This window comes from Thamnophis sirtalis, unplaced genomic scaffold (genome assembly GCF_051295495.1).
Source record: "Thamnophis sirtalis isolate CommonGarterSnake01/CBP01778 unplaced genomic scaffold, rThaSir2_p1.2 scaffold_4, whole genome shotgun sequence".
Lineage (NCBI taxonomy): Eukaryota > Metazoa > Chordata > Lepidosauria > Squamata > Natricidae > Thamnophis > Thamnophis sirtalis.
This window is the reverse complement of record NW_028261384.1, coordinates 70,305,197-70,321,322: the sequence shown is the minus strand read 5'-3', so window position 1 is coordinate 70,321,322 and position 16,126 is coordinate 70,305,197. Positions and strand designations below refer to the sequence as shown.

General features: G+C 41.4%; 1 protein-coding gene across 4 annotated transcripts in view; it reads right to left on the bottom strand.

Annotated features, from left to right (window-relative positions):
- Window positions 1–14,864, bottom strand: part of STARD3NL (STARD3 N-terminal like) — a 53,257-nt gene extending 38,393 nt beyond the window's left edge. For 3 of the 4 annotated variants that reach the window (XM_087713095.1, XM_087713097.1, XM_087713096.1), the window contains exons 1-2: window positions 14,695–14,850; window positions 10,666–10,962 (exon numbers count right to left, since the gene is read on the bottom strand). In XM_087713095.1, the coding sequence (XP_087569221.1) occupies window positions 10,666–10,890 (225 nt within the window). In that variant the 5' untranslated portion in view covers window positions 10,891–10,962; window positions 14,695–14,850. Of the gene's footprint in view, window positions 1–10,665; window positions 10,963–14,694 lie in introns of all 4 variants that reach the window. The other variant, XM_087713098.1, reaches the window with a different exon arrangement.
- Window positions 14,865–16,126: the final 1,262 nt, after the last annotated feature.

Sequence of the window (16,126 nt, the reverse complement as noted above, 5' to 3'; positions counted from 1 at the left end):
TCCCACCTGGTCTCCACACCAGGGAAAGGCCGAGGCGCTGAAGGGGGAGACAGGTTCTTCTGGGTGGTGGATCAGCCTCGGCTCCAAAGCAAGCGCGGTTGGTGGTGCCACTTCAACCCAGCTGCCTGCACAGAGGCTCAAAGGCGGCTGGAGAGCAGGAGACCAGCGGGCAGTCGGGCCACCCGCTTCAGCTGGCAGGACAGGCCCTTGCCCAGGCAGATGCATGCCAGGATTCAAGCTGCCTTGGGCCTGAATGCTGCCTTTGCTGCCCCCACAGCCGGTCCTGTCCTGCGGTCTAAACTGAGCTAGGAGGCTTTTTGGCCCTCGGGAAGGGCTGGTAGGAGAGGCCAGAGGGGAGGACAGGCCCCGCCCACCCATTCCTTCCGTCTCGAGGAATTCCACTCAGGATGGAAGCACAGTTCAATGTAGCTTAAGCCTCCATTTAAAATCCCATTTAAAGGGCAACTTCTTAATCTGTGTTAAATCGATTGCTCGCACAAATTAACTGCTACGTGCTCCCACGCCTGCTTGTAACGATCCGAAAGAAAGAAAGAAAGAAAGAAAGAAAGAAAGAAAGAAAGAAAGAAAGAAAGAAAGAAAGAAAGAAAGGAAGGAAGGAAGGAAGGAAAGTAGGTAGGTAGGAATGAAAAGAAAAAAAGAGAAAGAAAAGGGAGGGAGGGAGGAATGGAAGGAAAAAAAGAAAAAGAAAGAAAGAAAGAAAAAGGGAGGGAGGGAGGAATGAAAAGAAAGAAAGAAAGAAAGAAAGAAAGAAAGAAAGAAAGAAAGAAAGAAAGAAAGAAAGAAAGAAAGAAAGAAAAAGAAAACTGGGTGGGTGGGGAATGGAATGTAAAAAAAGTAAACTTAATAAAGTGAAACTCATGTAAACCACGAACTGCTGCTGGAGGCAGGCAGGGAGGTAGTTTTATCCTGGAAAATCCCAGCCTGGCTGATCTTCTCCCAAATCAAGATTGGCAGATTAATCACAATGCTTTAATTATGTTTAATTTGTAATAAGAAAAATACATCCTGCATATTAGATATTTACATTACGATTCATAACAGTAGCAAAATTACAGTTATGAAGTAGCAACTAAAATAATTTTATGGTTGGGGGTCACCACAATATGAGGAATTGTATTAAAGAGTCGCGGCATTAGAAAGGTTGAGAACCACTGGGTTAGAGGAAATTACAACATGGACATGTTAACTATGGAATTGAAAGACAGAGGAGAAACGGAATACAGGGCGGGGCATAACCTTTTCCTAGGGGGTCACAGCAACACTTGTAATAACAACACAAATAATTCATACACCATTCGAAAGCCCATCAAAAACTGAGTTTATTGACACGATTTAATAGTCAGTATGACCACCATTAGCCCTTCGAACAGCATTCAAACGAGGTGGATAAGAACACAACAAATCTTCAAACAGTTCCGTTCGATTTTCAGGGCGGGGCATAACCTTTTCCTAGGGGGTCACAGCAAGATCGACAGCAGTTTACAACTTCCGCGACACCTCATTTTAAAGCCCATAAAAAACTGAATTGAATGAGCTATTAAATGTTAAATTTGTTTCGGTTGAAACTTTGAGAATGAATTTGGAAACTGTGTTGAAAAATCTGGAAAATCGAACGGAACTGTTTGAAGATTTGTTGTGTTCTTATCCACCTCGTTTGAATGCTGTTCGAAGGGCTAATGGTGGTCATACTGACTATTAAATCGTGTCAATAAACTCAGTTTTTGATGGGCTTTCGAATGGTGTATGAATTATTTGTGTTGTTATTACAAGTGTTGCTGTGACCCCCTAGGAAAAGGTTATGCCCCGCCCTGTACTATATGATTTGGGACAAATGATACAAATTTGTACCAGATTATACATAAATATTATTTAAGAGTAAATTAAAGTGAAAAGGTACTATATATGTATTTATGAATATAGATACAATTTAAAGCTAAAAGGTAAAATATAGATGTATAAATATTTATATAATATATATAAACAGTGATGTATATAATTGGAAAATAAGAATAATGAAATAACCATTATGCAATTATGAGCAAAACTGATACTGGAGCGCTGTAAAGTTTGAAAATGTGGTGTAAATAATGAAATATATGAAATATGTTCAATAAAAACATTTTTTTAAAAAAAATTCTCTCTGAAGGAAGAAAAGGACTCATGCACTTGAATTGAGAATTTTCATATATAACTCCTTCCCACTGCACATTGTAATGATTTTATACCAAATCTACTTTTAGAAATAATTTATGGCAATAATAGCTGAGTAGTAGTATTCTTTTACTAACAATGTATAATTTCAAATTAAAATATTACAAAATCATCAATAATCCTTTCTTCTAATTTTTGCACAAAGACTACTTTTTAGAAATCCAGTCCTTATTTTTTGTCCTATATCCTAATATGCCTAGGCAAGCCACCTTCAGCCACTTCTACAATATAGTATTATAATTACACAACATTCCATTAACTTGTTAATTATTGCAAAATATGCTTAAGCAGCATATCAAGCATTCCAAAACACCACAAATGTTAAACATTACTGAATAAGAACTATGCTTTCTGCATTTTACTCATGCACAATAAAAACTTGTTCAAATTTTATGATGCTGAATCCAGAATTCCTATCACTAAATAAGCTTGAGAAAACAAATTGTAGAGTTGTATAATTTGTGGGAAGGATAATTAGCTCCATATTATTTCTTTCTTTGGGGGAAATATGCATATATATTTAAGATAATAAATTACTCAATTGTTATGTTTTTAAAAAGTAAATAGATGTGGTCAAAAGTTATCTTTAGTATACAAGTGTGATTTAAATAACTACCTGAATGATCTTTTTAATCAAAGCACATGAATAATTAAACGGGTCATATTCTAACATAAATCTTGTGTGTGTAGGTATGTATGTGCACGGTAAATAAGACAGTTAACATAAAAAGTTCCTTCTCTGCATATCTTTGCATATCTTGTAACTAAATGTCACAATTAAACATGTTATAAGTAATGAACCCACCCTGCAAATATATATAACTAGTTGGATACCTGTGTTCCACTATAAAACTATATGATCAGCCTTGATAAATTGACACAGCTTGAAAATTAATGTTAATCAGCCTCTCCTCTCCCCTTCTCTCCCTCATGTTTACTCCACAGAATCTTCTCCTATCCCCCTTCTCTCCCTTAGGCTGACCCCATTGATCCTCTCCTCTTCCTTCTCTCCCTCAGACTTGCCCCAAAGAATCCTCTCCTATCTCCCTTCTCTCCCTTAGGCTGGCCCCATTGACCCTCTCATATTCCCTTCTCCTGTGATCGTGGAGACAGCAGCCAGACTGGGTTTACTCCATCCAGTAACCAATTGGACTGAGTCTACACTTATGATGTCATCAGGCCCTTGTGGCTCCTCTCCAGTTCAGACTCAGTCCAACCAAGACTAGCAGTGAGAATTGATCTCTCCTCCAAATTTTAGCTTTATAGCATTAATTGGTGATTTTTTACAAAACTTTTTCCTTTAAATCTTTTTAAATCATTTTTTTCTTCTGACCAAATTGGAGGGAAATTCAAAACTGCTTCCAGGCTGCCTCTCTTCAGCCGTTCTGACTGACTGTGGCCATGATTTCACTCAGGAAGCCTGCCTTGCAGTTGGATCGGCCAGCTCATGAGCTATGGCTCCGTAGCTGTTTCTCCAAGGCATTCCTGGACTCTGGGCACTTGAAGAGTCGCGCGACCAGCCCTTTCATGTGCAGCGGTTTCAGACAATATCAGTGGCCATTCTGTGGAGCGCCCGGTCACTTTGAATGTTGGTGGCCATTCTGCAGGTCAGAAAAGCCCGCAAAGATAGCGGAGGCCATTTTGAGGCTTGGAAAAGCCTCAGAAGAAAAAAAGTCGGCCATTTTAAAAAAGGCACGAATTCTGCAGCAGCCATTACAGGTGCCCAGCGACCCAGGATCATTCCTGGTGGACCCGATCAAGAGTGCCTGGCCATCAAACGGGTGAAACCGTTGCCTACCTTTATTGTGGTGTTGATTTATGTTGGTTGAGATGACTGACCAAGCTATATCTGCAGATAGAGGATAGGAGGAGGCAGGGCAATCGGGGGCAAAAGGCAGTAGGAAGAGGCAAGCCAAAGAGGCTATTTCCTCAGGGGTAAATCCCAAGGTCTCTAAAGCCACTACCAGGGCAGAAGAGCGAAGGCAGAAGGCTCTTGAGAAAGAATTTCAGAGAGCCCAAAAACAACAAGTTCTAACTACCCAGCCCACCCCCCTCCTCCCGAGGGTCTCCAAGTTGTCTCCCTAGATCCACCTAGCTTGCCTCCCATGGGCCCTTGCCTTCACTGGCAGATTCAGATGGGGAATTTTCTTCTTCTGAGTCCTCTTCTTCTATAGAACCTGACAACAGAGGCAATTTCTTTAATGTCCCTCTCAATAGGGAACACACCTTTGAGCAGGCTTCCCTCCCTATGGCGCATGGTTCAGGGATTCCCCAAGCCATGTACACCTCTCCTGCAGATATGGCAACCATCATTGTTGAAACCATTAAACAGGTCATGGCTGCTGGCCTACAACAGCGCCCCCAACCTGCTCCATCACATAGCCACAAGCATAAATCTTCTGCAGCTGCTCAGTAACCTGATCACTCTGCTTCTACTTCTCAGGCCTCAGTTGGTGGTGAACAAAATAATCTGCGGGATTCAGATCTGTCTGACGACGAGGCGGTCACCCTGGATGCCCCGGCCTTTGCCGGATTATTTAAAACCGAGTGTTTTAAGTCCCTACTGCTTAAGGCCATTAAAGCTGCTATCTTACTATCTTCTGCTTCAGCTTCTACTTCACAGGAAAAACCAGCAGAACTGACTACAACTGAGGGTCCCAGTACCCCATTCACCGAACCTACTGTGGAAAAAGAGGTGATCCCTGTTCCCAAGATATTCCTGAATGTGATCCAGAAGCAGTGGGACTCCCCAGGCACAGGTCCACAGCCAACCAACCTCGGCAAATGTCTCTATAACATTTCACTGGAACTCAACAAATTCCTTGAGCCTCCCCCAGTGGACGCACTGGTTGCAGTACTTTCATCCCCTACTGTGGTTTCTGGAGCCCCTTTGGCAGGCGTATGTCCGTACCAAATGGCGCCTGGCAGCCTCCCCCTTCAGTGGCACCCAATTATTTGGTACTCCTTTGGATCTAAAGCGCAAGGTCCGTTCATCCATATATAAAAAACAGGACAGTCATCCTACTCCTTACTACAGGTTGCCCTTTCGGCCAGCAGATGGGGGAACATCATTCTCCTGTCTGCAACATCAGCCCTACACTCCCAGACAGGGATCTCACCAGGACAGATCTAACAGAAACGCACATTTCCCCCCTAAGAAGTCTTACCGTGGAGGAAGAAACCGCCAATTTTCACGACGAAAATGACTATCTGGACTCTCTTCTGATCGGAGGCTGCCTGGCGTTCTTTGCCCACTGCTGGGAAGAGACCACAACAGACAATTGGGTACTCAAAACTGTCAAATTTGCTGGAATTCCTCTCCATCCCCCAGGAACACTTTGTGCCATGCCCGGTCTCTCGGTGTCCTCGCAAGAGGGCACTGATGGAACAGCCATTCAGCACCTGTTGGGAGATCCGGGCCATCCAACTGGTTCCTCCCCATCAGGAAGGGTATTTATTTTTATTCCCGCCTGTTTGTGGTACAGAAGAATTCCGGGGGATGGAGAGCAATTTTGGATCTATAATCGTTGAATCGCCATATTGTCTACTGGCAGTTCAAAATGAATTCTCTGCACCCCATCCTGCAGGGATTCAGGAAAGGCAACTTCCTCATGTTGGTAGACTTGACTGAACCTTACCTTCATATTCCCATCTTCATAGACCATTGAAAATATCCCCATTTCTCTTATGGGGCGAGGCACTTCCAGTACTGAGCTCTTCCGTTCGGATTGCCCTCGGCCCCCAGGGTATTCACAAATATGCTGACTGTCCTAGCCATCCACATCAAGTCATCTCCAGTTCGGATTCTCTGTTACTCTTGTTGTCCAGGTCTCCGACTCAAGCAGAAAGGGATCTCGCTCTCACCATTCCTCACCCTGAGGAATCACGGGTTCGGGGTGAATCTCAAGAAGAATCACCTCATTCCCGGCACTCGCATTCTTCACCTTGGGGTCTTGATAGACACTGTGGTGGGGAGGGTGTTTCTGTCCAATGACCGCATTCTCAGTCTGAAGAAAATTGTCAGAAAGGTGCTGCACCTACCCAAGGCATCCCTTCTTCTTCTCTCCCAAGTCTTGGGCAAGATGGTGTCTTGCTTCGGGGTTGTCCCGTGGGCCAGGTTCCACAGCAGGACCCTTCAATGGTTCATGCTTCCCCATCAAAAGGCCGACAGGAGCTGCTCCCCTCTCTGGGTTCCCCTTCCCAGTCAGGTCTTACAGTCCCTCAAATGGTGGCAATCCCCGGCAATTTTGCAAAGGACCTTGTTCAGGGATCCGGACCATCTCACACTTACGACGGACGCAAGTCTGATGGGGTGGGGGGCACACATGCAGGACCTACTGGCTCAGGGTCAGTGGTCCTTCGAAGAAAGCTAAAACAGCATAAATTGGCTAGAGTTTTAGACAGTTCGCTTCGCCCTCAAACAATTCCAACACAGGGCTCAGGACCACCATATATTAGTCCTAACAGACAATACCATGACCAAGGCACACATAAACAGGCAGGGGGGAACACGTTCCTGGCATCTGATGCAGGAGTCCAACCTGTTGTGATGGTGGGCGGAATCTCACCTGTCATCTCTCAGGACAGAGCACATCTCAGGGCCTCCAACGTCCAGGCAGACTGGCTGAGCCAGACCAGGATAGATCAGGTGGAGTGGAGCATCCAACCGAACCTCTTCCATCAACCGACACTACGATTTGGTCTCCCAGTCCTAGACCTGTTTGCAACGGCAGACAACAATCAGGTACCCAGGTATTACTCGCGGTTCATGGATCCCATGGCAGAAAGAGTAGACACCCTCAGGTGCCATTGGCCCAAAGGTCTCCTGTACAAATTTCCGCCCCTTCCCCTCATTCAGAGAGTAATTCAGAAAATGTTGGAGCAGGAGGCAGAACTATTGCTGCTAGCGCTGGATTGGCCATGCAGACCTTGGTATGCCAATCTAGTGACTCTGTCAATCTCCACTCCATGGCACATCCAACGGTCTCTCCTGTCTCTATACCAAGGGTCAGTTTGTCATCCCGACCCCGAGTGGCTACAATTAACCACATTGCGATTGAGCGGCAAGCCTTAACAGCCGATAACATCTTCCTCAACGTCATTGCTACTATTCAGGCATCACGCAGAAGCTCTACTAACTGCATTTACAATGCCACCTGCAGGGCATTCGCACTGTGGTGTACCAACAAGACTATTGACCCACTTAAAGCATCCATTCCACAGATATTGGACTTCTTACAGAGGGGGCTTGATCAGGGTCTTATCCCTAATATGTTATGCCAACAGGTGGCGCTTTGGCTTCTGTCCTAGACGGTCTTGCCTCTGACCATCTACCTTCTCATTCCTTGATCCAGAGATTTCTCCATGGAGTATCCAACCTGCATCCTCTTGCCATCCATAGGTATCCGACTTGGGACTTGCCTCGTGTCCTAGAGGCTCTGACTTCCTCGCCCTTTGAACCTATGAGATCCACTTCTTTGAAACTGTTGTCCTTTAAGATGTTGTTTTTGGTGGCTATAACATCTGCCAGTCATATTTCTGATTTGGCTGCCCTTTCAGTCAGGCATGACTTATGCGTGTTCCATCCAGACCGAGTCGTTTTAAGACTGGACCCGACATTCATACCAAAGATGAATAGCTGCTTCCACAGAGGTCAAGAGTTAACCTTGCCTGATTTCTGCCCATTTCCTTGACATGAGAAGGAGCGTTAAGTGGCACACTCTTGACATACGAAGTGCCCTCAAGATCTACATCGACCACACCGCTTCGTTCTGTAACTCGGAAGCTCTCTTCGTATCTTTTCGCCGGGCCTCCTTGGGTAATAAGGCTTTGTTGTCGAGTCTGGGGCGGTGGATCAGAGCCTGTATTAAACTGTCTTATGAATGTCAGTCCTTGCAGGTTCCTCTAAACTTTACAGCTCATTCTACACGTAGTGCTATGACAACTGCTGCTTGGTCTACACAAGCCACATTGGAAGAAGTCTGCCGGGCAGCCACATGGCAATCCTCCATGGTCTTCATACGTCATTATAAGTTAGACAAGTATGCATCGGCTGATGCAGCTCTTGGGCGCAGGGTGATGCTTTTGCCTTAACAGACTTTCTTTAGTATCCTCACCCTAGTGGGCAGCCCAGTCTTTTGTATGTCCTAGTCTGGCTGCTGTCTCCATGATCACAGAAGAATGGGCATTGGTTCTTACCTGATATGCTCATTCTCTGTTCAAGTGGAGACAGCAGCCAGCCCCACCCTGGGGTACGTCATGCAATTCAGAACTTTTTTGTGCGGAGAGAGAGAAAAAAAAAACAGAGGACACGGGCTTGACACATGTACATTTTTGCTCTCAGTCCAATTGGTTACTGGACGGAGGAAACCCAGTCTGGCTGCTGTCTCCACTTCAACAGAGAATGAACGTATCAGGTAAGAACCAATGCCCATTCTCTCCCTCAGGCTTGCTCCACAGAGGCCTCTTCAATCTTATCCCTTTCTCTCCCTCAGTCTAACTCATTAGCATCAGAGCATTTTCCCTAACCCTAACCCTAATGTCCACGTTGCAATTGGAACAGAGTTCTTTTCAGGTGGGGAAGGGGAATAGAATGCCTAACTCCTTAGCATCAGAGCATTTAATAATAATATAAAAAATATTAATGATCTGATGGTCATTTAAAAAAAAATCCTTTCTTAGCGAGCACGTAGAGGCCAAGAGGAACATACATGACAAATTTCAAGTTTGTGGGCTTTACAGTTCTGGAGATTTTCTGATGCTGCATGAATGACATTTCACTTTTATTTTATTTTTTCATTTATATATATAACATACACACACACACACAAACAAACACCGTTTCCCTAAAAATAAGCCCTCCCCGAATAATAAGTCCTCCCCGAAAATATTGCAAAGAGAAGCAGCCATGAGGTGACCACGCTCACCACCTACTGCACCTCAAAAATAATAAGACCTCCCCAACCAAGTGCTTATTTCAGGGGTAAAAAGAAAATAAGACCCTGTCTTATTTTCGGGGAAACACGGTATATATTGCAAGGAATTAATATATTTTTCATTTTCATGTCATATTTTTGCATAAAACTCAATTCTTATATTTTTGCAAATTTATAGTCAATCTTTAAAAATTAATAAAGCAAGTAAAGCTGAATAATAAGGAGAAATCTTTCCACTTGGATTTGTGTAATATGGACTTGTGTAAAAAAGAAGAGTGATGTTCTAATTTTCATTATTTTAGCTCCCCTTATGTATACTATGGGTATACCATACATACAATTATATGTAAGTACAAGCCACAAAAATTCCTCTCATCTTATCTGATTACAATAAAATTATTCCAAGAATTCATAATCAAACCTCAAATTTATTTTTTTTAGAATCATCAACCTCCAAATCAATTTTTCATTGAACAACAGCTGAGGTGACAAATAACCATCAATTCAGATTTTGGAGAGACCAAAATAGTTCTCTGGGTCACACAATCAGAATTATACTATACCAAGAAAATCAAACCCCCAATTAAACCTCTTTCCAAGTAGACTTTCAACAGTACCTACATTTATTTTTCAATTATATTACTCCTCTTTGTTCCTTCACAGTTCCTCCTTAAAGGGAACAATAAAATATTTTATGAAATTTAATATGCCAGCTCCATTTTCAGAATCAAAAGAATTTCCATCTTTAAATAGCAGCTGATTCATAAAACAATATAAATCACTTATTTTTTCCCCAATATTTTAAGAGCTGACTTTCGGCTCTAGATAATACTCAATTTACAACCACAATTGAGACCAGAATTTATGTTGTTAAGCAAGGCAGTTGTTAAGTGAACTCAATTTTGCGATTTTTTTTTGCTAGGGTGAATAGTTTCCTCCATTGATTTTTTTGTGTTAGAGAAGTTCCTAATATGTGACCCTAATATGCTGCAAATTTTGTAAATGGATACTAGTCACAAGCACTCAAATTTTCAACACTTGACTGTGGGGATGCTGCATTGATTGTGTGAGGATCTTTTGTAAGTCACTTTTTTCACTGTCAATATAACTTTGAATACATACAAAATGAATGGTTGTAAATTGAGGACTCACTATATTTGATATAGCATATCTGGTATTTGATAGAGTATCTGATATAGACTAAGATTCAGAGATCTACAAAAAATGAAAGTGCTATCTCAAGTGGTATCTTTTCTTAGAATTTTTACATGATGCAAACACTTCTAAAAAGACTGATTAATTTTGTTACATAAGTAGTATGTTTAAACTGTTTCAAATAGCTCAGTGCTGTATATTTGGGGGAGGGGGGAAGTGTCCCAGAAATTTAGTTCTAGTTCAGTAAGCAAAGGACTGCAGTCTAATTTAATGAAAGAAACAATCTTCACTATTCCTGCTTTCACAAATTCTCAAAATATTTCTACTTTTAAAAGGAACTCACGTTTAATTCTATTATCCACAGGAAGGTTATAAACAACAAGTCAAATGTGACAAATAAACAGAATGTTCTTCGAACATCGGAAATGCCTTTTCCCCCCCGGGTTTCATAGGGCTCAACTCTTGGCATTAGCTGTGTTGGGTTGATGGAATGAACATCCCTTAAAGAAGGATGAGAACCCAGATTGCTGCCTTGGGCGTTTTCTTGATCGCCTGAAATCCAACTCATCCTGTGTTTGGTTACAGCAGCTTTGTTTCAGCTTCAACATTACTACCAGATTAATCCATTTTGAAGATTTCTCTACAAAAGAAATGCCACAATTAATCATATTAGTCTATTCTTTACTAATAAAATTTGATTATGCAATATATACATCCCAAAACCAATGTGTTCTAGAAGTTTAGTCTTTGGCCTTAAATTTTCTCAGCATGGCAAAAAAAGGTTGAGGGCTCTTGATTGAAAATAAGTTGATGTAACTAATAAAGCATGATTGTTCTCTCCACATTACTCCAGAGTAAGTCAAATATTCCTAATACAACAAAGTGGGTAGGACAAATTATGCTGTTATCATCTTAAGTAAAGAGAGTTCATTTCTCTTTTCAAACTAAAGATAGAAAATATAAATATTAAAAAGTTTAATATATTTAGGTTTCCAATTAATAATTTATTTTGGTATATTTTGGAAAATGAGATGGATGGCATATAAACTTAATAACTAAATTAATTTCAAGCTGTTTTCTTATTTCTAAGGTTCAAATCCAATCCAAACTCTGATATTGGCAAGTTAAATCATTTTTTATATTTAAAAATAAACTCACTGATCTCTTTTCCAAAGCAACATAGAATTTACATAAGTGACTCACATAAGTTTATTTATTTAGCCATAGATTCATTTTCCCTATTATTAGAGATTATATTGTACAAGTAGAATTTATTGAAATTTTGAAGACATGGCTGTGCCAGCTCAATGAGTTTGGTATTTTGGGAGTGATTAATGAAGTAGATGTCACTCTGTCTCCTCCCTTGCACACTTTACAACCTCACTCTCCATCCTGGTTAATTTTATTTTAATTGAATTTTAAATTTATGATCCTTACTTATTGTTTTAATGTTTTATTATGCATTTTAATTGAATATCTTAAGCCACTTAACAAGCTGAGTGGAATATAAGACCCAAGGTGGTGCAGTGGTTAAATGCAGCACTGCAGGCTACTTCAGCTGACTGCAGTTCTGCAGTTCGGCTGTTCAAATCTCACCGGCTCAGGGTTGACTCAGCCTTCCATCCTTCCGAGGTGGGTAAAATGAGGACCCGGATTGTTGTGGGGGCAATATGCTGACTCTGTAAACCGCTTAGAGAGGGCTGAAAGCCCTATGAAGCGGTATATAAGTCTAACTGCTAACTGCTAAATATAAGTTTAATTAAAAAATGAATAAATAAAAATTTACATAACTACAAAATAAATACAGTAAAGAAAATATAAAGGGCAGAAAAGGGGGAGAGAGATTTGGGGGGGGGGGGAGGAAAAATATAACCAACATAAATAATTTATCACTCTTAAAATAAAACCAACTATCTCTTCATCCTATATTTCTCCGTTTCTTTAAACTATAACACCTTCCCTCCCTATTAAACAGCAAAAATCCAGTAGGGGTTATCAGAAATGACAATGTAAATCTAAGGCAGTGACATGCAGGCAGGGGAGGCAGGGCCTCACCACTGTCATCATGAAAAGAAAAGAAAATTAAAAGGAAAAAGGCTGAGGTAGTTGCTGCCAGAGTCATAGTGGATGACTCTGCTTAGTGCTTAACTGTTTAAAAAAGCCTCTAAAAAAAGTGCCCTCTGCAGGAGGAGGCGAGAGAACCACCTTGCCTCATTTAGTCTATCTTTATGATCACTCGATCCGAGTTAAGCAAGGGTTAAAAGCCAAAAAATTCCTTATTTAGATGAGGCACTTGGTTCTCTCGCCTCCTCCTGTAGAGGGCCCTTTTTTTAGAGGCTTTTTTAAACAGTTAAGCAGAATCATCCATTGGGGACTCTGACAGCAGCTAATCCAGTCTGATCTCAGCAGCTCTTACCTTTTTCCTTTTACATTTTCATAATGGCAGTTGGGAAAGGTATGTGGGCCGGAGGGAGGGGGAGGAATTCAAAATTAATGTAATTTGTAAGTAATTGTATTATTGTAAGTAATTTGTGTGTGTGTGTGTGTGTGTGTGTGTGTGTGTGTGTGTGTGTGTTTTACCCGCCTTTGCTTGCACGTGGGCTAGCACCTTTTTTTTTATGTTGGACATAGCGGCAGGGCTTTTAGACATAGCAGCAGGGCTTTTGGACATAGCAGCAGGCCAGGGCTTTGGGACATAGCGACAGGGCAGCAGGGTGGCTATGGTTCCATCCAGCATTGATTCTTTGAAGCTTTCCATAGGACCTCTCTGCTTTTGAAGTCTTCCGTTGGTCTAAGGAAGTTTTTCCTCGATGGCAGACACAGTGCCGGAGCGGCCAAAAGCCTCTTTCTTGACAGTGGCCAAAAGCCGCTTTCTTTCTTTTTGCCTCACCAGCCATAAACCTCACCGCACATCACTGGTCTAAGGTAATCCTCAATTTACGATCACAATTGTTAACCATGATTATGCTGCAAAGTGAGACAGCTGTTAAGTGAATTCTGCCCCATTTTATGGTCTTTCATGCCACAGATGTTACTTGAATTATTACAGTTAAGTTAGTAACATAGTTGTTAAATGAATCTGGCTTCCCCATTGACTGTTTGTCAGAAGGTTGCAAAAGGTAGATCACATGACCTTGGGACACTGCAATTATTATAAATATGAAACAGTTGTGAAGCATCCAAATTTTGATGATCAAAACATTTTATAGTTTAGTGTAGTACTTAAGGTGCTGGCTTAGGAAACTTTGGACCAATCACCCAGACCAACCTTCTTCATAGTTGTTGGGAGAAAAACAGTAGGTGGAAGAAGTATTATGTATGTTTGCTGACTTCAGTTACTTATAAAGACGGGATAAAAATTTAAAAGTAAATAATCCTCAGTCAGTAGGCTTTTTGATAATGAGTGATGTAATCAAAGAACTTCGTAGATGAAAACAACATCTCTACTAACATTGACAGGACAAGCTACAGAGCAAAGGGAACTTCCTTCCAGCACTGAAGAAGATTGCCTTTTAATGGTAAATGTTATCTAATACATAATTTTTTTTTTAAGAACAGTTTCCTTACAACTTTATTCTGACATTTTTGGATTATGTCCCTACTGATACTTTTGTGGTTTTTTAAACAGTTGGATTTAAGTTCTTAATCTTTCACAGCATTAGATGTTTAGATGACCAGTTATAAAAAGAAAATCTTTAGTCTAACAAACAAAACATAGGGACAGGACTGAATGAAATATATTCTTGGTTCCAATTTCCTATTAAGAGTGTGCACATAATATATACAGAGTGTATCTTGAAGATATAGTCAGAACTGCCAACTAATAAAATTAATAGAAGTCTATTCAGCGGTTGGTTCAGTAAAAACACATCAGAGACGTCCGACAGCCGTTTTTCACCCACTTAATAAAAGCTTTTAGCCCATCAACCACTACTAAGTCTACTGCTATTACTGGACGGCATCCGAGACGAGCATCTTACACTTTCTCCTCCCCACTCCTGCAACTAAGCCTGATCTTTCCTCTCTGGATAGAGGTTATCCCCAGCGCACTGGGAAAAACTGGGAAATATCTGCACCGGGGGCAAAGTAGGCCCACTGGATGCCATATCTTGCTATTGCCCGACGGGTAGAAGAGACGAGAGGCTGCGGAAGAGAGTTCCGCACTCTTCAGAGTTCCTTTCGAGACCACCCATGGAGAGAGGACAGAGGCTGTCACAATTGTCCCTCCCCCTTACTGATTACGTGCTGGAACGGGAAGAGAGAAAAGGCCAGCAAGAATGGCGTACGGTGTTAGCCGAGCGCCTTCACAAGGCCCCAGGGGAGAAGGTGGCTGAGCAACAGCTTTCAAACCCGGGGTGGGGGGAGCTCTTACCGGGTCGCACCCCTCTGGTTTTCTCAAGGGCGGGCCAGGCTTGCGGAGGTCATCCCACCTCAAGCAGCTGCTCACCATCCGTCGGCCCAGCAGTAATTAAGGACACGCCTGGTTGGCGGTGATAACACACCGCCCGGAGACCTTGAGGGAGGAGCCGGATGGGTAGCGGAACGACTAATTGTCAGACGGCCACTAAGGCGGTGCCAACAAAGGGCGAGGTACTGCTGGGCGGGGCCATCCGAAAGGAAAGCGGGGGGGGGGGGAAATCCGGAGGGCGAAAGTTCTTCCATTTTATTTGGCTCTTCAACTTCGGAGCCTTTTACCGTAGAGGTGGTTTGTCGCTGAAAGGCTAGTATTCTGTCCGCATGAACTAATTGTGCGAGTTTTCAGTTATGGTGAAAATTTAATGTCCATTGTAAGGGTCTGCACTAAAATTTAAACGATATCATAGAAGAATACAATACATTAAAAAAAATAAAGTGTGAGTCGGCTTTATGAAAGAAGGTCAGGAAAGCACATAGACTACCTCTACTTTCCCCCATGCTTTGTGCTGCATATGTGCATTCCGGGCCCTGGGATTTAATTGGGACTCCCTGCTAAACTTGCGCTCAAGGTATATTGGAAGATTTTTAATGGCATTTTTTTTCCTTCAGCTACCTTTTCAGACCTGAACTTCAACTTTTCCACAAATCAATTTTTTGCTTCAGTTTTTTGCTTCAATTTTCCTAGACAATTCTTTTAAAAAAAGATTTTATTAGTTTATAATGTAGCATACAAAAAATACAAAAGTAAATAATAAGAAAGATTGGGAAGGAAAAGGGAAAGACAAAAGTGGGGAAAGAAAAGAGGATAAAGAACAAAAAGGCATTGACTTCCAACCCACTTCAGTACAATAGAATAAGATATTAACATCAAACCTCAGCTTTTTTACTTTTACATAATTGTTTAAACTAGCCATTTCTATAACAATCTAATCGGTAAAACCCAAAATCAACATTTCATTTTTCCCACCTCAAGCACAAAGTCTAAAAGCAGTTTCCAAGTAGAAATAAAAGCCTTTGTATTTTTCTTTGATCAAAGCAGTCAATTTAGCCATCAGTTTTGCAGCCATTTCTCCATTGTGGGAATTGAGGTGGCCTTCCATTTCTGTGTGTAGTCTTGCTGCAGTCAACATGTATAATATTAAAGTTTCAAAAAAAATTCCAAGTCTTTTTCCATTAAATCTAAAAGAAAAGTCTCTGGTTTTCTGTTTATATTCATTTTAAGAATTTTCTGTATTAAGGTATGAATTCTACTACAATATTTCTTTGTTTTATCACACGTCTACCATAAATGATAAAAAGGCTCTTCTTTACATTTAGATTTCCAATGTTCATCTGAAGTGCCTTTATACATTCTTGACAACTTGTCTGGAGTGAAGTACTAAGGATAC